Here is a 23,281-nt window from a genome sequence, read left to right as displayed (position 1 = left end):
TTAATCATTTATACCCCTTTTACCATTTTGAAGCATAAAAACTATAATTTCTTGTGATTATGTATTTTAGAAAGTCTTTTAAGGTGTAATGATATTTTCTTTTTTCAAAAGAAATTTTACTAATAAAAATTCTGAAACTTTTTAATCCAATTGTCTATTCTATTGCCACTTCAGGATTTTAAACTAAAATGCATTTGCAATATGATGATATAAGTGAAAAATATGTTATAAGTAGTTGAATTTTGCCAAAAAAATTCAGTTTGGTGGTCATTTTTTTTTAATTCACTCACTACCGTCGCTTATATCACATACAGGTTGGTTGGATCCAGTTGTTAAGAATCATTACTATAGACTTCTTAGAGAGTACAATATATTAAGAAAATTTAAGCGAAAAAATTTCCAAAACTCCATTCTAAATCAACTTGATGCACTTCAAAATACACAACCAAAACAATATTGGAAATTAATTAATTATTAATTAATGACCTAAAAGATGATAATAAAGACAATTCTGCCCAAAGCAGAGATTCTGAAACGTGGGTAAATCATTTTCGCAACCTTCATTCTGTTTGTGATATAACTCTTTTAAATCAAGGATACAAGAGCTAGATTTAATTTTGGCTGACATGGAGAAAAATCCATCTTTTAATGAACTGGATTTCAAGATTTCACATGAGGAAATTGTAGATGCAATAGCAAATTCAAAATCTGGAAAAGCCAAGGGGCTTGACTTGATATCTAATGAAATGTTAAAACATAGTCAGTCCTATTTACTCTCCTGTATACATAAGCTCTTTAATAGTTGTTTCACATATGGTATTTATCCTCAAGCTTGGAGTAACGGGTACATAAGTCCAATTTTTAAGTCTAAGGATCCAAACAACCCTGCAAATAATAGGGGTATCACAATTACAAGCACACTTGGCAAGTTATTCAACAGCATTCTGAACTCTAGATTAGATAAATTTCTTAAAGAACATAATCTAATTCACCAATCTCAAATGGGTTTTACCAAAGATGCAAGAACATCTATTTGTGCTAAGGTGTTTAATTGATAAATACTGTAGCTTAAAAGAAGGAAGACTATATGCTTGTTTTATTGACTTTCATAAAACTTTTGACAGTGTTATCCACACAGGATTAAAGCTCAAATTACTTCACATGAATGTTGGATCTAAATTGTATAATATTATAAGTAATATATATAAGAATAGTCAGGCATGTGTGAAAATCGGAAGGTTCTTTTCGGATCCATTTCCAATAGCTATAGGTGTCCGTCATGGGGATAACTTGGGCCCTTCTTTATTTAAAATATTTATGAATGATTTTCCATCATATTTAGATTCATGTATTGATGAAGTATCACTTCAAACAAAAACTGTTAACTGTTTAATGTATGTAGATGATATTGTTATTTTATAATCATCAGCTAAAGGTATAGAAGCAAGACTTTCTAAACTTGAAAAGTATTGCTCTGATTGGTGTTTAAAGGTAAACATTCAAAAAACTAAAGTCATGATCTTTAATAAAGCTGGTTGTAATTTTATGCAAAAACTAATGTTTCAAAATAATAGGATAGACTGTGTTTCTAGGTACAAATATCTTGGAGTCCACCCAACTGCATCTGTAAGTTTTCATGTAGCAAGATCAGAGCTTTATAAAGAGGCATTAAAAGCATATTATAAATTAAGAAATGATTTTATTAATTTGAATCCTGGGATTAAAACGAGTATACATGTATTTGACTCTACTATTAAAACCAATTCTTTTGTATAATGCAGAGGTGTGGGGTGCATGTAATATCAATACTAAGATTCCTAAAATGCGAAAAGTTAGAAGTTGAAGACTGTTTCAGAAATCTACTTTGTGAAAGAATACACCTTAAATTCTGTAAATATATTCTTGGTGTTCATAAGAAAAGTACAAATTTTGCAGTATTGTCTGAATTGGGAAGGTTCCCCCTGCATTATGATATTGTCAAATTGTTAATCAAAAGTTGGTATAGATTTGAAAATATGTCCACAGAATTTCCTTTACTTAAAGATGCATATGAATGTCGTAAAAAACTTTTTGTACATGACAAGAACTCATGGTTCGCATTTATACAGAAATTAAGAAATATACTGAATATCAAAGATGAAGTAATTTGTTATGGGAAGCATAAATTTAAGTCACTCTGTCATAAAACCTTATTAGACTATTATGTAAAAAAATTGGTATACAAGTCAACAGTTATACCGATGGTAAATTAAGCACATATGTAAAACTCAAACAAAATTGGGGTTATGAGAATTATTTATCAGTAGTTAAAAATTTTCATCACAGAAAATCTCTGTAAATTAAGAATTTCTTGTCACAGATTGCAAATTGAGTGGGAAGATTTACCAACATCCCTCGAGAAGATTGATTATGCAATAGATGTAATTCTAACAGTGTAGATGATGAAACTCATTTTTTGATAACATGTAAAAAATATGATCATCAAAGAAAAGAAATTTTTCAGTCAAGTAAATTTCCAAATTTCTTGGCATTAGATGATGAACAAAAACTGTTTTGGTTACTCAATACTGAAGAAAAAGAAACTCTTAATTCTGTGGGCAAATTCATAGATGATAACATGTTGTAGTAGCCATACACTTTTATATATAGTATTCCCTTTAACTGAAATAGTACAATATTATTGTTGAAATGAGCAATGTCATTTACAAATTGTTATACTATCCATTGGCGTATCTTTTCTTTATTATTGTTATAATTTAATACTAGTCTGTTATGGGCTCTAAATTTGAAAATAAATGTTCTGTTCTGTTCATACAAGAACTGCATGTCGCTTAAGACATAGATATATTAATACCTATAAATGAGTCAACAACTATATAATCTTTGTGATATATTCTGAATTATCCTTAATTATTTATCTTATTTTTATTTTTTTAAATTTCAGATAATTATGCAATTAGAGGTGCAAATCGTTAGGGATTCTATTGTCGCGTCATTGCTATATATAACTTTAGTCTATGTTGTCACCATGGTCACGTAGGATATATAACAATTATCAGCTCAACACCTGCAATGAAAGCAACAGGTTTTTAAAAGAACTTTATTAAAACAATATATTTCAGTCGGAAGCACATATAAATAAATGTATTTGTAAAATACAATCAAGCAACATTCAAGAAAATATTCATAGGACATAACCATTAAAATGTTCAGGTAGCACGTCATCATAGTCACAGCACTGATTGTTAATTGCACTAGCTTACTAAAATAATTATCGAAGGATACCAAGAACTGTTTAATTACTCCAAAGCCAAACCTTTGACACTAATATCGCTTGGGTATGATTTTTGTTTAAATACCGACACGCGCTTGTTATGCATTATACCGGTAAGCATAACTTCATAACATGCTTGGAATTAATTTTATTAATTTAAAGGTATTCAATGTATAAAGAAGGAATTTTGAACAATTTTGAATCATCTAAAACTAGTTAAAAATACATTGCTAGATAACGATGAAAGGGAAATGAGCCAAATTCACATGACAGATAACAAATAAGAAGCTGATCATTTTGCACCTGAAAAGTTTTTGAAGAGTTATCAGCCCTTGATGAAAAGAAGAAATTTTTTATTTTGTCAAAATATCTGTGGTAAATGATTCATTTTATTTCATATCTTAATAAAAAGAGAGTTTACTCATATTTTCACCAAGAGATTTGTATGAAATTCACATTACTTTTTACAATATCTTAATATAACATGCACTGCCCATAGACGTCAATGTAAAATTTAATGTGCAATTAATTGTACAGTAATTAAAATTTTGTAAATTCATTTGGTGGGGTATGTTTATTGCGTAACACCTTCAAAATGTTACCATGATTAATCGTTTCGGACCATTCACTTATTAGATACAAAATATGGTCGTTATACATTGAATACCTTAAAAGAAAATAATCAGGTATTTCTTTTATTATCTCTGGTTAGATAATTATTAAAAAGATTAAATTTAAATGTTCACACATGCACATAATACGTAAAAAAGCTGACTTGCTACTTTTGTTTGAGATTCGTAAATTTTCCTACTTTTATCTTTAGTTACTTTACTAGAAAAATTAAACTCACATCCATTTTATGCATTTTTTTGGATGCGCATTTTACATAGGAACTGCATTTTTTCAGGATTTTCACCCCAACTTTGGGGGTGCATCTTTTACACCATTGCGGCCAATACACGCGACTTTACGGTAATGTTATTTGATATTTTAGGTCAAGATCTAGTAAATGTCTCTAGACTGTCTATTTTGGTGCTAGACCCATTTTGATGTCATAATGAATTTAAACTTTCTTTTTCCCGTACTTTACGACTCTAATAGATAAAAATTTGCCTGATGAATATACAGATTTCATTCCAAATTTCCTCCGTTCTTACATATTAGTCTATTGAGCTCGCACCGCTTGCTATAAAAAAAAAAACAAATCTGGTTATCCCAGAAGGACTACTATTCGTGCAAAGTTGAGGAAAGTAGCAGAGATCTTAAGCAGCTTGTCAAACTTACTAAGAACCTCATGGGATAACACCAGCAATCTCTTCTATCAACTACTTTTGCGGATGTTCATCTTGTGGAGGCCTTTCCAGACTTCTTCATAAGGCCAGAGGTTTTTTTTTAATTTCAGTTTAACGGGAAGCGCCAACCGATTTTTTTCAAAATACCAAAAAAAAAAAATAAATAAATAAAATAAAATAAAAGAGGCCAATCTCAATTATTGACGGTTTGAATAAAATCGGGTTTGTTGTACACCATATTTTTAATAAATCATGTAAACGTTTGACATAGTTTGTGTTAATCAAATTCTTTTACAAGTGTCTTACTGATTACGATATTGTAACCAGTTTAAAGAACTAGTTTATCACACTTTCGCGGGTTCTGTCAACAAGCAAAAATGTCATTTCGAGACATTTATAGATAAGAATGACGGGATAGTAATATCAAATCCATTGATGATCAAGACAAAAAAGATCCCAATGGTTAACATTTTTTTATACATTTTTTTTCTTTTAAAGACGTTTACATTGTATATTTAATTTAATCACATAACAAATTGAGGTAAAATTTGCAGTAAAATTTAATTTTACAATGAATGGTGTTTAACTTTATCAGGGACATAAAATGACGATTAAAATATTTTAGATACAAGTCCATGTCTGCTTGGTTGAATTAGATGAGGCCAGGATTTCAACAAAATTATGAGAGTTGGAGAAGAATATTTAAAACTAACACTGACAAATGACACCTAATTGGAGTTGCACACATTATCCTGTAGACAGGTAGTGATAGAAAGCATTAAGTCGACAAATTGTCCAATTTGATATCAATGCAAATTGAACAAAGAACAAAATTATTATATTTACTATATAAGAAATGTGTTATCAAAAACTTTCTTAAAAATGTTCTGTATCTTGATTAAAAAAAATAATCTCATGTAAATACTGTTTTTTGTCTTCTACATGTATTTGATTATATTAATAAAGTATCTTAAGGAACAATGCAATTTTTGTGCAGTTTGATTTCTTGGTGGAGACCCAACCATTTGTGAAGCGTTCAGAAGACTTCCAAGATGACTTTGCTGTTGTTCATCAAATAATTTCAGCTGAAATTTTCCATTCTGAACCTCAAGAATGTGCTAGCCCTATACTAGGAAAACATTGTCAAGTTAGCTATCAACCCAATCTCTTTCTCAAAACTTCTGTTTAATATATGTAGCTTAAAACATTTCTTATCATTACTTTTATAAGTTTTATACAGTAGGAGGTGACCACCAGAAGACATCTAAAAAATTTTAAGCAGTCTGGATTTTTCTATTATCCATGTATCCAACATTATATATATATATATATATATATATATATATATATATATATATATATATATATATATATATATATATATATATATATGCTATATGATAATTTAAACTACATGTATAAGATTTTATTATTTTGCTTTCATACAAGAATTTACAAGTGTAATTATATAACCACAGTAGGATGACACATGCATATAGTTAGGAGTTGTACATGTATCTTTTTATCCATATTTGAAATCCAAATAAGTGATAAACAAAATTTATTGATTTCTTTCATTTTTCAACATTTTATATGTATAAAAAAAAAATTCATACCATTTTTGGGTTTTATTTTTTTAATGGTCCCGAAATTTTGAACTTTTTATCTTTATTTTATTTCGTCCCCTTGACCCAACTTTTTCTTAAAAATTCCCATTAAACAGAAAATTAAAAAAACTCTGGCCTAAGCTCTCATCTGAAGGGCTGGTCTCCACATCCTGCAATGGATTCAAACCCATGAGGTAAGGATCAGCTCCTTACTCCGTGACTAGAGCAGCCGCTGAAGCCACTGTACTTATAAAAAAGAAAAGAAAAGTAGCACTTGGACTTGAAACTTTGTAACAGCAATAAATAGAATAATTATTCTTGTTTTTTGTTTTTTTGTTGTTGTTGTTTTTGTGGGAAGATTTATTGCTAGACTAAAAATGTAGGAGGAGTGGTGTTTTAAAAAATTTCACAGAAATTTCTATTTTAGTAACCATGGCAACAATTTCATCAAAATCAAAAACTGATACAGAGAATTATGTATGTTAGTGTAGTCTACTTGTGTGCCAAGTAATATTGAAAGCATACCAAAACTTTAGAAGGAGTAGCAATTTGAAAGTATTTTAAGGAAATTTCTTATTTTACTAACCATGGTAACATCATTCTTAATAAACAAAATCGATAAACAGAATTATGTACCTTTAATAGTGTAGTCTACTTGTGTGATACATTATAGGGAAATCAGACCAAAACTGTAGGAGAAGTAGCGTTTAGAAAGAATTTCATAGAAATTTCTATTTTTAGTGACATGGCAACATCGTTCATCAAGATCAAAAACGAATAGTTACACAGAACTATGTATCTAGGTGTAGTCTATTTATGGCCAAGTTATATTGAAATTGGGTCAAAACTGTACAAGGAGTAATGTTTTGAAAGTATTTCACAGAAATTTCTATTTTTATTAACCATGGCAGCAATGTACATCAAAATCAAAACCGATATATAGAATTATGTGTCTTAGTGTAGTCTACTTGTGTGTAAAGTTGTATTGAAACAGGGATTTTCCACTGCCCAATGTAGGGCCGAATTGCAAAAACCCTCCCTTTCCCCCCAAAAATGAATGAATTGTGTGTTATGGTCAAAGTTGAAAATCAATGGAATGACTAAAGTTAAGGGAAACCTTGTTCTGTTGATGACTGACAGTTTGTTTATTAGTCTTTTTTTTGGACTGAAAGTTCTGAATAATTAAATAAAATCTTAAATTTATTCATCGTTAATGTTTATTTCTTGAAAATTGTCCTGGTATATAATTTCCCAAATAGTAATAAAATATTCTCAAATTCCCAATTCCAAGGGCCCAGGCCCCATTCCCAAAATGTAGTGGAAATTCCCTGTGAAATCAAATCAAAACTGAAGGAGAAGTAGTGTTTTGAAAGTACTTCACAGAGATTTATATTTTTAGTAACCATGTTCATTGAAATTAAAAAGCTATAAATAGATTTATGCATCTTAGTGTAGTCTACTTTTGTGCCAATTTATATTCATTTGAAATCAAATCAAAACTGAAGGAGGAGTAGCATATTGAAAAATTGTTTACAGACGGATGACGGACATAAGCTCTTTTGTTCTCTGACCAGTAGAGTTAAAAACAAAGTGTATGTTAATGGGAACACAACAAAAGAAATCAAAATTAGAAAAAGCTAATCTTCATCTACAACTTTCCGGTCATCCCCTTAAAAGCAAAACAATAAAATCTTATAGTTGAAAAAATGGAAAAATTATCAGGTGTTCACATTGATCATACTCTTCAATATACTTGTGATGTAGATGCAGTTTGCGAAACTTTGACACATAAATTATTTACTTTACAAAAAAACATAGGTTATCAAAAATTACGAAGCTCACCTCGACGAATGTTATCTTTAAGTAAGCCAAATTTCACATCATATTCTTTTTTTAGTTAGTGTACATCCCAAGTTCAATATCAATGCAAGTTTGGTTTAAGTATGACTTATAGTTACTTGAAAATAGACTTGTTCAAAAAACGTTTCTCCTGTTTACTAATCAAGAAAATTTTGGTCAGTTGCAACATCCAAAGTAAGTCTGGAAGTTTTCATCCTTAGATGCACCATCTATGCAAGTTTAATCATAACAGGCCATAATGTTATATAGCTAATCCAAAAATTATCCTGGTCACTCATCTGGAAAATGTAGGTCAGATTCAGAATCCAAAGCAAGTCTGGAAGTGACCATCCCTAACTACATCATCCATGCTAATACGGTTAAAATATGGCTAAAATTCACTCATGTTGAGAATCTAGGTCGAATCCAGCATCTGAAGCAGGTTGGTTAGCGTACATCCCAAGATGCATCATCCATGCAAGTTTGGTCAAGGTAGGACTTATAGTTACTTGGGAATGGACCTGCTCCAAATACTTTAACCTGGTCACTCAACTGGAAAATCTAAGTCAGATCCAGCATCCGAAGCAAGTGTGGTAGTGTCCATCAATGGATGCATCATCCATGCAAGTTTGGTCAAGGTAGTGCTTATTGTTACTTGGCGATGGACCTGCTCCAAAAACTTTAACCTGGTCACTCAACTGGAAAATCTAGGTCAGATCCAGCATCCGAAGCAAGTGTGGTAGTGTCCATCCCTAGATGCATCATCCATGCAAGTTTGTTCATGGTAGAGCTAATAGTTACTTGGGAATGGACCTGCTCCAAATACTTTAACCTGGTCACTCATCTGAAAAATCTAGGTCAGATCCAGCATCTGTAGCAAGTGTGGTAGTGTCCATCCCTAGATGCATCATCCATGCAAGTTTGGTCAAGGTAGGGCTTATTGTTACTTGGCGATGGACCTGCTCCAAAAACTTTAACCTGGTCACTCAACTGGAAAATCTAAGTCAGATCCAGCATCCGAAGCAAGTGTGGTAGTGTCCATCAATGGATGCATCATCCATGCAAGTTTGGTCAAGGTAGTGCTTATTGTTACTTGGCGATGGACCTGCTCCAAAAACTTTAACCTGGTCACTCAACTGGAAAATCTAGGTCAGATCCAGCATCCGAAGCAAGTGTGGTAGTGTCCATCCCTAGATGCATCATCCATGCAAGTTTGTTCATGGTAGAGCTAATAGTTACTTGGGAATGGACCTGCTCCAAATACTTTAACCTGGTCACTCATCTGAAAAATCTAGGTCAGATCCAGCATCTGTAGCAAGTGTGGTAGTGTCCATCCCTAGATGCATCATCCATGCAAGTTTGGTCAAGGTAGGGCTTATTGTTACTTGGCGATGGACCTGCTCCAAAAACTTTAACCTGGTCACTCAACTGGAAAATCTATGTTAGATTCAGCATCCAAAGCAAGTGTGGTAGTGTCCATCCCTAGATGTAATCAACCATGCAAGTTTGGTCCAGTTAGGGCTAATAGTTACTTGGGTATGAACCTGCTCCAAAAACTTTAACCTGGTCACTCATCTGGAAAATCTAGGTCATATCCAGCATCCGAAGCGGTAGTGTCCATCCCTAGATGCTTCATCCATGCAAGTTTGGTCCAGGTAAGGCTTATAGTTACTTGGGAATGGACTTGCTCCCTAAAATTTTAACCGGGACGCCGACACTAAAGCCAACGCCGACACAGACGCCGGGGGTACAGCATAAGCTCATCTTGACTTCGTCGAGGTGAGCTAATATAAAAAAATTCCTTTCATTGCATACTAGAAAGCTATTTTATAATGCTTTTATTTTACCATCAATTTTATATTGTCTATCCATTTGGGGTAACTCTCCGCAAATGCACATGAATAGAATCTAGAGACTTCAAATACAAGCAGCTAGCATTATTTTAAAAGAAAATATGATGCACCTTCAATACCCTTATTTAACCTGTTAGGCTGGTTTACAGTTTATGAACTACTATATTTACAAAAAAACATTCTAATGTTCAAAACATTTCAGGGTATGACCCCTGATTATATGCATGATTGTTTTGAATTTCAAACTTCTGAATCATACACAATTTGCTCAGAGACAAATTCAGAACTTCATTTACCAAAATTTAAAAAAAAAATTTAAATTCTTTACAATATTCAGGGGTTAATGGGTTACATGTATTATCTTGAATGGCCTATTAAGAGATCCCAATCCCTTGCAATTTTAAAAAGTAATGTTGAAAAATTTTTACTAAGGAAATATACTGGTTCTGCATGAAAATATGTTACATTTTGTTTTTCCTTTCTACATCTTTAATGAAATTATGATGTTTTATTTATTCTGTTGTATTTTACTGTTGATATTTAACTGTCTCATATCATGATTTGTGTTTATATTGTATACATACATTGTATATGTGTTATAAAGAAGGCCCCGATTAAGACTAGTGCTTGCACTTAATCTGGTTACTACTAAGTATTATTGTTATCATTAGTAGATGTAGTATAATGCATAAGCATTAAGGTTTTATGATCTTTTTCTTTGAAATTGAGATAATCACTTACTTAATAAAGTGAGATCAAGGTCAAAGAAAAGGTTAAGGTCAATAAATGTTAATGAAGTTAAATAGTTCTCATTAGTATGTATCAGCATATAAGATTTGCTGAAAATTCTTTGAAACTGAGCAAAACACAAAGTGTGGTGGAAGGACAGAAGGATGGAAGATGAATATGACTAAAACTATATGCCCCAGCCATATACTTGTTGGAGCATAAAAATAATGAATATTGGTATTTATTTATTTGTTTTACTCAAGCCCTAGAGGGACTTGAGTTATCTAAAACAATGCTAGGTAATCGATTAACTCAGTTTAATAACACAAACATAGGTAATCAAAGATTATGAAGCTCACCTCGACGAATGTTATCTTTAAGTAAGCCAAATTTCACATCATATTTTTTTTTCTAGTTAGTGTTCATCCCAAGATTGATATCCAAGCAAGTTTGGTGTAGGACTTATAGTAACTTGGAAAAAGACCTGCTCAAAAAAACTTTTAACCTTGTACTTATCAAGAAAATTTTGCTCAGTTACAACATCCAAAGCAGGTCTGGAAGTTTTCATCCTTAGATGCACCATCTATTCAAGTTTAATCATAACAGTCCATAATAATAAGCTCTCCAAAAGAGAAAATTACCCTGGTTACTCATCTGGAAAATTAGGTCAAATTCAGAAACGAAAGCAAGTCTGGAAGTATCCATCCCTAGAAACATCATTTGGTTAAAATATGGCTAAAATTCAATCATGTGGAAAATATAGCTCAGATCAAGCATCCAAACAGGTTGGTTAGTGTACATCCCTAGATGCATCACCCATGCAAGTTTGGTCCAGGTAGAGCTAATAGTTATTTGGGAATGGACCTGCTCCTTTAACCTGGTCACTCATCTAGAAAATCTAGGTCAGATCCAGCATCCGAAGCAAGTGTGGTAGTGTCCGTCCCTAGATGCATCATCCATGCAAGTTTGGTTCAGGTAGGGCTTATAATTACTTGGGAACGGACCTGCTCCAAAAACTTTAACCTGGTCACTAATCTGGAAAATCAAGGTCAGATCCAGCATCCAAAGCAAGTGTGGTAGTGTCCATCCATAGATTTGAAAGTTTGAGAGTGTTCATCCCATGATGTCTCATCCATGCAACTTTGGTTTAGATAGCCCTAATAGTTTCTTGGTAATTGACCTGCTCCAAAAACTTTAACCTGGTCACTTATCCAGAAAATGTAGGTCAGATCCAGCATTTGAAGCAAGTACAGTAGTGTGCATCTTTAGATGTATCATCGATGCAAGTTTGGTCAATATAGGGCTTATAGTTAATTGGAAATGAGATCTGCTCCAAAAACTTTAACCCAATCACTCATCCAGAAAATGTAGGTCATATTCAGCATCCGAAGCAAGCCTGGTAGTGTGCATCCTTAGATGTAACATGAATGCAATTTTTTTTTTTGTCACCCACATGTTGCAGTGGTTAGAGCGTCTGCTCTAGAGTCGCTGAGTAAGGAGTTGATCCTTACGTTGCGGGTTCAATTCCCACTGCGGGACATGGAGACCGGTCCTTCGGATGAAACCGTATTAAACCGAGGTCCCATGTGGCAGTAGGTGCTGGCACGAAAACGATCCCTCACTGCTCAATAGCCCTGAGTGTCGAGTATAGGTCAAAATTTGTAGCCCTCCACTGGCAAGTGGTGGCATCTTCATATGAGTGAAAATTTTCAAGAGGGACGTTAAACAACAATCAATCAATCACCATGCAATTTTGGTCAATATAGGGCTCATAGTTTCTTGGAAATGAGACCTGCTCCAAAAATTTAACCCTATCACTCAGCTGGAAAATGTACATCAGATCCAGGGTCCGAAGCAAGCCTGGTAGGTGCATCCTTAGCTGTAACATCCATGCAAGTTTGGTCAATATAGGGCTTATAGTTACTTGGAAAAGAGACCTGCTCCAAAAATTTTAACCTGCCTTAACCTTGTCATTCTTTAACTGAAATTGTAGCATCTGAAACCTTGACTGGTACAGTGAAACATACTAGAAGCATCCTCTATGCATCTCTGATTGATATAGGGACTAGAAGTACTTGAAAAGAAATCTGCTCCAACAAATTTAACCTGGGACACTGACATTGATGCCAAGGGTTTTACATAAACTCCCCCCAACTTCGTTGAGGTGAGCTAAAAATCTGGTAAAAATACACTTGTTTATTGTAACATGAGAGACCTGAGCAATCTCCTTGGGATCATACTTACAAGGATACTTACAAGGATAATACTGAATGCAAAATATACAAATACAATGGACACTTACCTAGTGTGTAAGGTATTTAATATATACAGATATGTTTCTGTCACTTGCCTAGTGCTACAATTAAGTACGCAAAGAGAAAATGCCTATACATTTACTTGAGGTGATGCCTCTTGGCTACACAAACAACTTAGTTGCTTGCCACTTGGTAACACTTGATACCAACACCTGCCTCTTGGGAATACAAACAAATTGGTAATGCTGGTTTCCAGCACTCACAACTTGGCTATACAACGTGGCAATTTGCCAATTGTCAAAAACTATGATATGTCCCCTAGTCAGCCTGGCTCTCTGTGACTTTTGGTCACTGATGAGGCATAAAACAACTTAGAGCAGGACTTCACAAACTAGTCTATGGTTTGTAAAACTTTCCCTGATAATCAATCATTAATCAGTACACTACAGTATACTCATACTCTTAACATATGGATTTTTTGCTACATGAATTATCTTTATGTCAATCTTCTATATTGCTTTACAGACAAGATTCCAACTTTGAGCATGCTTTTCTGATTTAAACCATTCATTCATTTTTATTTTGTTTCTACATATATATAAAACATTCTTTCTTGTATATAACCTATTAATTAAATTATATACAAGGGTTTCTTAATTAATACAATTAAGCAAAGGGGAGTAACTCTCATTTGCTTCACTTAATAATACAATTTTGAACTCTGATTGCCTCCTAGATACCCAGGAGCAGAGAGGAGGCATATTTATTAATATTTATACATTTACATTTATTTTATTGCATTGAGTTTGTTTGCTTAATACTCAGGAGCAGAGAATAAGATTTTCATAAAATTGATGCATTTCCACTATATAATCAATAGAGCCCCCCAAAATCCCTCACCCTGGGGTCACATCTTTCACAATTTAAGAAGAGAAACCCTTCCTCATCAAAGCTATGCACTTATGCTTAATACTCAGGAGCAGAGGAGAAGATTTTCAAAGAATTGATGCATTTTCACTATATAATTATTAGAGCCCTGCCCTAGCAGCAGAACCCCTGACCAAGGGGCCATGAAATTCACAATTTTGGAAGAGGCACTCTTGCTCATCATAACTATTTACTTAGTTAGTTTGTTTCATACCCACGAGCAGAGAAGAAGATTTTCAAAGAATTAATGCATTTTCACTATATATAATTAGAGCCCTGCCCTAACAGCAGAACCCCTGACCAAGGGGCCATGAAATTCACAATTTTGGAAGAGGCATTTTTCCTCATCAAAGCAAAGCATTCAGATTGTTTGATTAATACCCAGGAGCAGAGGAGAAGATTTTTAAAGAATTGATTCATTTTCACTATATATTCAACAGAGCCCCACCCTAGCACCAGAACCCTGACCCTGGTGCCATGAATTTCATAATTTCAGTAGAGGTTCAAAGCTTATTACATTCATGGCAACAGTATGACTTCTTGATGTTCAGGAGTAAAGAAGAAGATTTTTAAAGATTGCATTAATTATGATGGTTTTAGCCCCGCCCCTAAGGCCCCTGGGGGGCAGGGGCCATGAATTTCACAATTTTGTTTACCTTCACCAAAATTGGTTGAAATTAGTTCAGTGGTTCCAGAGAAGAAGCTGAAAATGTTCAAAAGTTTATGACTGATGGACGATGAATGACAACAGATGAAAACAGATAGCAGTAAGTCCCCTGAGTGACTCAGGTGACCTAAAAATGAAGCATATCTTGAAAATGTCTGTATATTAAAAGATATTGTTTAATGTCAGATTATATTCTATGATGAAGGAATAATGAATGATGCTCCACATCTGCAACATTTTCCATACAGAGATTTCGCGCTTTTGTTTGCATAGGAATCTCAGGTAAGTTTTGCAACGACTGCTTGGACGAGTTCATTGGTTACTCTGAAAGGTGACACAGGTTAAGCCTTTGTTAGCGATCTGACTTCTTTAAAGGACTTATCGCATGATTTTTCAAAAATCTTAATTTTATGAAAAATATTATCTACAACCTTGTTTATTAAAATTCTGAATACAATAAACGTTGTTGAAAGCATATTTTAAGAGATATTGAGAGTTGAAATTCAAATACGGCAATATGCATATTTCAGTCGGATTTCGGCGAAATACTGCTCTGACGTCATAGGCGACAATTCAGTGATAGAGAGATGAGAAGTTTCACACTATTTACGAAGTTATCAACGACAAATGCAGCTTAATTATGAAAAATGCTGAAAAAGTTAATTCCTACCGTGATTTTCAATTACTATAGAAACATTAACTAGTCCTAAGGTATAAGAATTTTGAGATATTTTCGTTTTTTATTCCAAACATTTAGAATCTGTAGGTCTGATTACGGCAATGTTTCGTGATCGGAAAATTATTTTTCAAGACCGCCATCCTTTACAAAACATATGAAAGCATACTTGCATGAATTAATATTATGTTAAAAACGAAGAATAACAAAGTTATGTAATATTAAATTTGTGAATCAAATAAGTTAATACATGAGATAAAATGACAAATCAAATTGTGTTGTGATGGCGAGTTTCTTCGTCTTCGCCACGTCTCCCTCGCTATCGTCGCTGCTATTTTTACAATGTTAACGGATTTTTCAGATTATTTCTTGCTGACAATTCTAAAATATAAGGTTGGATATGAAATTTCATATCGATAAAATCAGTGATTTGGTCGTCCATAACGCAGAAAATCCAGGTTGTATCGCGTATATTTTAGTAACATTTACGTGAAGAGCTGATCAGCCATTGTCGCCTTTGACGTCACAGGGTCACGTGATCGCTATCTAATTAACTTAGATTTTTAATTCAGGGGTTTTCATCTGAGTCAATAATTGGTTAATTACCGCGGTTTATCAGCAGTAAAAACACAAAATTTATAAACTGTGGTCATAAGGAACGTTTTACGCTTTTAATTTCAAATAATTTAGAAACATGCGATAAGTCCTTTAACTGAAAAAATTGTTTGTTTAAAAAAAATTGGGCTATTTTCAATAACCCATGAGGGCTGGGACTTGACACATCTGTTTTGGATTTATACAGAAGACTCTATCATTGGAAAGATTAGATGGTACACTGTACCATCTAATCTTTCCAATGATAGAATCTTCACTGCATGTAGCACAGATCTGTAATACGCTGGATTTTTTCGGAGGCTTCACCCCCCCTTCCCCCTCCACTTGGCAAGGCCTGTAGCAAGCTATTTGGATTGCTGTACATGTATATCAAATTTTGTGATGTTGTTTAGGAAATAGTAATACAAATAAAGCATGCAATACATTTATATGGACAAAGTCTCTTCTTTTTGTTTATGGGAATGGATTTTTATTACATTTTAAAGCATACATTGTAAAATAATTTAAATATAAAGCAAACAACCACCAAACTCGTCAAATTCTCAGAAATAAGGCCGATTGGGGCATGTGTTGATTTATACAATGTAATCATACTAAGATAAGGAGTATAAACATTACTAACAACAAATCTTGAATTATTTTTTGACAGATAAATAAAAGTTTTGTTTAGAAATATTTCATAGCAGTAAGAGATATGTTATTTTATAATTGACTTATGAAATCCCACAGCTTATGAAATATTGTGAGACTTGCGAAAGTTGCCTATCCTGTTAGTATATATGTCCCTCTTATAACTACCTGCAATAAACACTTAATTCTTTCTCCTGGAGTCATAATAGCTGTAGTAAAAACACCTGCCAACATTCCAGCATTAAAGAACTGTAGATATCTAAAAAAAAAAAAAAAAAATTACTCAATTAGCTTGGATCTGACTTGGCTCATTTCTTTTTCTAAGTTTTGTTTGTTTGTTTTTGTTTTTCTCTAAATAAAAAAACAAGAGGCCCACAGGCCTTATAGGTCACCTGAGTATCATGCAACAACTTTGCCACAATTAAATTGGATTCATGTTTAAAACCAGAGGCCATGAAATTCACAATTTCGAAAGAGGCACACTTACTCATCATAACTTTACATTTAGTAAGCTTACTTAATACCCAGAAAGAGAGCAGAGGATTATCAAAGAATTAACACATTTTCACTATGTAATCATTAGAGCCCTGCCCTTACACCAGAACCCTGACCCAGGGGCCATAAAATTCACATTTTTGGAAGAGGCACCCTTACATATCATAACTATACTCTTAGTTCATCGGCTTAATACCCAGGAGAAAAGGAGCAGATTTTCAAAGAATTATTGCATTTTTACTATGTAATCATTAGAGCCCCACCCTATTACCAGAACCCCTGACTCAGGGGCCATGAAATTCATAATTTTAGAAGAGGCACCTTTACTCATCATAACTATGCATTCAGTTTGATTGCTAAATACCCAGGATCAAAGAAAAACATTTTTTAAAAGAAATAATGCATTTTCACCATATATTCAACAGAGACCCCCTTACACCAGAACCCCTGACCCAGGGGCCATGAATTTCATAATTTTGAAAGAGGCACCTTACATATCATAACTATACTCTTACTTCATCGCCTTAATACCCAGGAGAGAGGGAGAAGATTGTCAAAAAATGATTGCTTTTTTACTATGTAATCATTAAAGCCCCACCTTAAAACCAGAACCCATGACCAGGGGCCAGGAAATTCACAATATAGGAAGAAGAGGCACCCTTACTCATCATAACTATGCATTCAGTTTGTCTGCCCTGGATCAGAGAAGATTTTTAAAGAAATAATGCAATTTTACTATATATTCAACAGAGCCCTGCCCTAACACCGGATCCCCTGACCAAGGGGCCATGAAATTCACAATTTTAGAAGAGGCACCTTTCATCATCATAACATGTAAATATTTTGTTTGTATAATATCCAAGAGCAGAGAAGAAGCTTTTTAAAGAAATAATGCATTTTCAGTATATATTCAACAGAGCCCTGCCCTAGCACCAGAACCCCTGACCCTGGGGCCAAGAATTTCACAATTTATGTAAAGGGCTCAATGCTCATTACATTCAGGCCAACAGTTTGCCTGTTCGATGTCCAGGAGTAAATAAGATTTTTAAAGATTGCATTAATTTTGATGGATTTAGCCCCAACGCTCAGGCCCGGGGGGGGGGGGGGGGGGGGGGGGGTGGTCATGAATTTCACAATTTTTACTCCCCTTCACACACAGATGCTATATGCCAAAGGATCAGTGCACTTAAGCTATGAGAGTTGGGTCCTGGTGCTTTGTCAAAAATAAATTTCCAAAACTTATAAACTTTTTGAATCAGAATTATTAAACGATATCTTAAGAGCAGGATTTGATATATTAATATTCTATTCTTATATACAATCATGTGCCGATATAATCAGTGTTGGTGTTGACATTTTTAGATCACCTGACCTTGAAATTCAAGTGAGCTTTTCTGATCATATTTTGTCTCACCGTCCCTCCGTCTGTAAACTTTTTACAATTTTAGCTTCTTCTCAAGAACTACTGGGTCAGTTTCAACCAAACTTGCCACAAAACATCCGTGGATAAAGGATATTCAAGTTTGTTCAAATGAAGGGCCATGCCCTCTTTCAAGGGAAGTACTGTATTTGGCTGAATATAATACGCATTGGTGTAAAATACGCAGCCCCTTTTTTGGCTTGAAAATTTGGGAAAAAACACAGTTCGTTTGTATTATATGCTGTCAAAAAATTGACCAATCAGTAATGTTGTCTTTTTTACATTGCGGTAATTTTAATTTAAAATCTTTGTGGAAATAATGTATTGAGAATTTAAGCACAGTAACTTTTCATATGCGACCTTGTTTTTTGAGCTTAGGGTACTCCTGATTTTAAGCATGGCGGTATTATTCATAGAAATAATTAAATTTTACATTATAAATCATTTTTTAAGCTACTGGCAATGTTGTTTTTAAAAATCGCGATATAATTTTATTCATTTTATCAAAGCACAAAATGTCGTCCCATTAAATTTATATCAGGCTAAATATATAAATCTTGCACTTAAACATTGCTGTTTAAATCTTCATGTGGTAATGATTTTAATCAAGAAAGCACGAAATATTATTGCATTTTATTTTATTTTTAGCTAACGGCAATCGTGACATTACACGTTGTCTTTATCCTTGCAGAAATATTTTTATTTCAACAAAACATGAAATACTGTTGAATTTTAGTTTGAACAGATCAACACGGTATAAATCATGTCTTTATACATTGAGGTAATCTTTGCAGATATCTTATTTTCTACCGAGCACGAGTAATTATAACACTTAAGTTTTAACAGACTTCATATTTCCTTTTTAAACTCTTAATTAATTTAACAAGAGGCTGATAAATATAAGATAATTAAAGTAAAATTACATTTAACAAGCGTGTAACTGTTTATTGTGTCATAATCAACACAAGTTCATACGAAAGGTAATGTACAACGGCTAAAAATCGACCCCTGAATTTTAATAAAGAAAACAATCAAAGCCATTAATAAGGGCAGTAAATAATAATTGCTCTAACTGTAAAAACAATGCTTAGGAGCTGGTAGACAATTTATTTGCCTGAAGGGGTGTTGAGATCAAGTGACAAGCGCATGTGTTCACAACATAGGTTTCAACTGGGACATATAGTATACAGTGGTGTAGTGGGGTGTTTATGTTGAAATGAATTTTCACCGTGTTATTTGAAACCCCAATTAAATGTCGATTTCATTATAAAATTGCTCAATTATTTTTTTTTCCAACCGAGTGTCTGATTAGGTACATGTTTACTATGATTACGCAAGCACGTGGCAAAGGAATGTGTGAACGTCTATAAATAACATCGTCAATGGCAGCCTACATGGAGATGATGAATATGCAGCTCAAATTAATTGTAACTTGTTTTTAATATCATTTTACAACATATTATCAATATCAACAGATAATAAATATAACAATTTCAACAAGCCTACACAGGGTTTGACACTAACGGTGGACCTGCGGCCCGAGTCCACCAAAAAATTGGAAGGTCCACCAAATGTTCTGGACTAGGTATAAAAGTTAGTGTCGAACCCTGCTACGTTCCAACAATAATTTTCCGAAGTTTTAAATACAGCGATAAACAACAAGAAATTGCCCATGTCTCTAGGTAATACTACGATATGTCCGTATGATAGCCGTGTTTCACCTAAAAGAAAAACATAGGTAATCAGAGATTACAGAGCTCATCTCAATGAATGTTGTCTTTAAGTAAGGCAAAGTCCCACAACTAAACTAATAATCTAGGAGTGTGCATCCCTAGATGCAACATTTATGCAATTTTGGTCTGATAGGGCTTGCAGTTACTTGGGAATAGACTTATCTGAAAACTTAACACTAGTCTCTCATCCAGAAAATGTAAGTGAAATCCAGCATCCGAAGCAAGTTTTGAGATTGTTCATCCCTTGATGCATCATCCATGCAAGTTTGGTTCAGATAGGCCTTATAGTTACTTGGAAATGACATCTGCTCCAAAAACTTTTACCTGGTTACTCATCTGGAAAATGTAGGTCAGATCCAGCATCCGAAGCAAGTCCAGTAGTGTGAATCCTTAGATGTATCATCCATGCAAGTTTGGTCAATATAGGGTTTATAGTTACTTGGAAATGACATCTGCTCCAAAAACTTTAACCTAGTCACTCATCCGGAAAATGTAGGTCAGATCCAGCATCCGAAGCAAGTTCAGTAGTGTACATCCTTAGATGTATCACCCATGCAAGTTTGGTCAATATAGGGCTTATAGTTACTTGGAAATGAGACCTGCTCCAAAAACTTTAACCTGCTCCAAAAACTTTAACCTGCTCCAAAAACATTAACCTGCTACCAAAAACATTAACCTGGTCATTCTTTAGCTGAAATTGCAGCATCTGAAACCTTGACTGGTACAATAAAACACACTAGTAGAATCCTCCATGCATCTCTGACTAATATAGGCCATAGAAGTACTTGAAAAGAAAACTGCTCCAAAAACCTTAACCTGGGACACCGACACTGAGGGTATTACATAAGCTCCCCCAACTTCGTTGAGGTGAGCTAAAAACTATCAAAATTCTATTGTGGTGCAAAATACGCATCCATTTCTCACAAAAACATTTTCTAGGGAAAAAGTGTGTATTATATTCAGCCAAATACGGTAGATAAGAATTAGTGAAAATTTAGTGCCATCTTTTAAAAATCTTCATAAGAACCACTGTGTCAGAAAAGTTGAAACTTATGTGAAAGCTTCATTATGAAGTGTAGATTCAGTTTTATTCAGATCATATCCATTGGGGGAAGGGTGTAACTACAAAAGGTGATCAAAGTTTTTCATAGAATATTTTGAAAAAATTCTTTCAATTTTTTTTTTTAGGAACTACTTGGTTAGAGGAGATGATACTTATGTGAAAGCTACATTCAATTTTGATGTGCTAGCTGGCATAAAAAGATCCCCAACTGCTCAATGACCCTAAGTGCCAAGTATAGGTCTTAATTTGGAGCCCTCCACTGGCAAATGATGATGTCTACATATGAATGAAAAATTCTTGAGATGGACATTATAACAACAAACAAACACAAAAAACAAACAAAATCAATTTTGTTCAAAGCATGAACCCAGGGATGGGGGGGGGGGGGGGCACAAAAATTAGTAGTTTTTCTTGCTCTAAATTTTACATAAAAAGGGACGATTTTACGATGCACTGATGCAGTTATCAATCATCATACAGACTTACAGAGTACAAGATGGGTAAAGAGAGACAAAGCTACACTGCATAAAAAAAACTAAAAGTCATCAAGTATGCAGAGATACATGGTAACCGTGGCACTGAAAGAGAGTTCAACGTGAATGAATCCAGCGTCAGAGGCATGGAGACTGAAGAAACAAAGACTACAGGTGCTTCCAAAGAAGAAAATGGCAGAGCGAGGAAAAGAAAGCATCCAGTTCTTGAAGAGGAATTACTAACCTGGGTCAATGACATTCGGCAGCAAGGAGTCAGCGTTTCCATGGCAGAACTAAAGTTAAAGGCAAAGATGATAGCCAAAAGCAGGAAGATACAAGGATTCGGCATATCCCAGGGGCGGATCTACAGATTCTTCAAAAGGCACAACTTTATATCCATAAGGCGGCAGACCCACATAGCACAGAGGTTGCCAGAGGACTACGAAGACAAAGTCACAGATTTTCAGAGATTCATCATAATGCAGGAGAAGAGACGTGACTTCACCCTAGACCAGATAGGAAATGCTGACCAAATGCCGCAGACATTCGACATACCATACACTAGGACGATCAACACCAAAGGATCAAAGACTGTGAACATAAAACAACAGGAAATGAAAAGAACGGCTTCACGGTGCTGCTAGCGTGTACTACGGATGGGGGAAAACTACTGCCCTTCATTATCTTCAAGAGGAAGACTATGTCTAAAGAAAATTTCCCTCGAGAAGTAATTGTTAGGACTCACGAGAAAGGATGGATGGATGAAGACCTGACTAGACTGGATGAAGACCTTGTGGGGGAAACAGCCAGGCTCCAGTAACCAAAGTCTTCTAGGTTGGATGCTTTTCAGTGCCATAAGACAGAAAAGACCAAGAGGACACTTAAAGAAAACGACATTAGCGAGCATCCCTGGTGGCATGACGAGCATCCTTCAACCACTACACATCAGCATTAATAAACCGATAAAGGCCAGTCTGCGAAGAAAATGGAATAAATGGATGGTCAGTGGAGAACAACACACCTATACCATGAGTAGTCTTAGAAGAAAACCCGAATTGTGTACCATTTGCCAATGGATTCTGGAAGCATGGACAGAACTACCTTGAGGGATTATCATGAAAGCCTTCAAGAAATGTGGCATTTCAAATGCGATGGACGGTACAGAAGATGACCTTCTATGGGAAGATAGAGTGAAGAAGAAAAAGAACAGGACGAGGATGAGCTCTACTATGCTGACATTGACTTCCGATGGACCGAGGAAGAGTACGCTAATCTGTTTAATAGTGACAGCGAGGAGGAAGAATTCCATGATTTTGAGGAAGAGGATGTTAACTTGAACATTCATCGCGAGTGAATTACTATAAAGCTATTGCAATGAACAATCAGTGCTGTGACCATGATGACATGCTAAATGACCATTTTAATATTTATGTTTAATATTTATGTCTTATGAATATTTTCTTGAATGTGCTTGTTTGTATTTTACAAATATGTTTTCATATGTTGTTGTGACTGAAATAAAATGTTGCTAATAAAGTTCTTTTTAAAAAAAGTAATGTGTTGCTTTCATTACAGGTGTTGAGGTGATAATTGTTAAATTTACAATGGTCATATCCTACGTGACAAGATAATAGACAGAAGTTAAATATAGCAATGACGTGACAATACAATCCCTAACGATTTGACCTCTAACTGCATGTCAGAGATTTTAAAAAATAAAAATAAGATATAAA

At 34.2% G+C, this 23,281-nt stretch overlaps 1 protein-coding gene across 2 annotated transcripts in view; it reads right to left on the bottom strand.

The window, feature by feature from the left end:
- Positions 1-23,281, bottom strand: part of LOC133195819 (mitochondrial carnitine/acylcarnitine carrier protein-like) — a 243,894-nt gene that overhangs the window by 144,395 nt on the left and 76,218 nt on the right. For both annotated transcript variants that reach the window (XM_061331772.1, XM_061331773.1), the window contains exon 4: positions 16,533-16,623. In XM_061331772.1, coding sequence (XP_061187756.1) covers positions 16,533-16,623 — 91 coding nt within the window. The remainder of the gene's footprint in view (positions 1-16,532; positions 16,624-23,281) is intronic.

The sequence above is a fragment of the Saccostrea echinata genome, unplaced genomic scaffold (genome assembly GCF_033153115.1).
Source record: "Saccostrea echinata isolate AGI-Se365-2 ecotype Australia unplaced genomic scaffold, CSIRO_AGI_Sech_v1 ptg000029l, whole genome shotgun sequence".
In the NCBI taxonomy this organism is placed as follows: domain Eukaryota; kingdom Metazoa; phylum Mollusca; class Bivalvia; order Ostreida; family Ostreidae; genus Saccostrea; species Saccostrea echinata.
The sequence above is the reverse complement of the archived record's forward strand: the minus strand, read 5'-3'. Positions and strand labels throughout refer to the sequence as shown.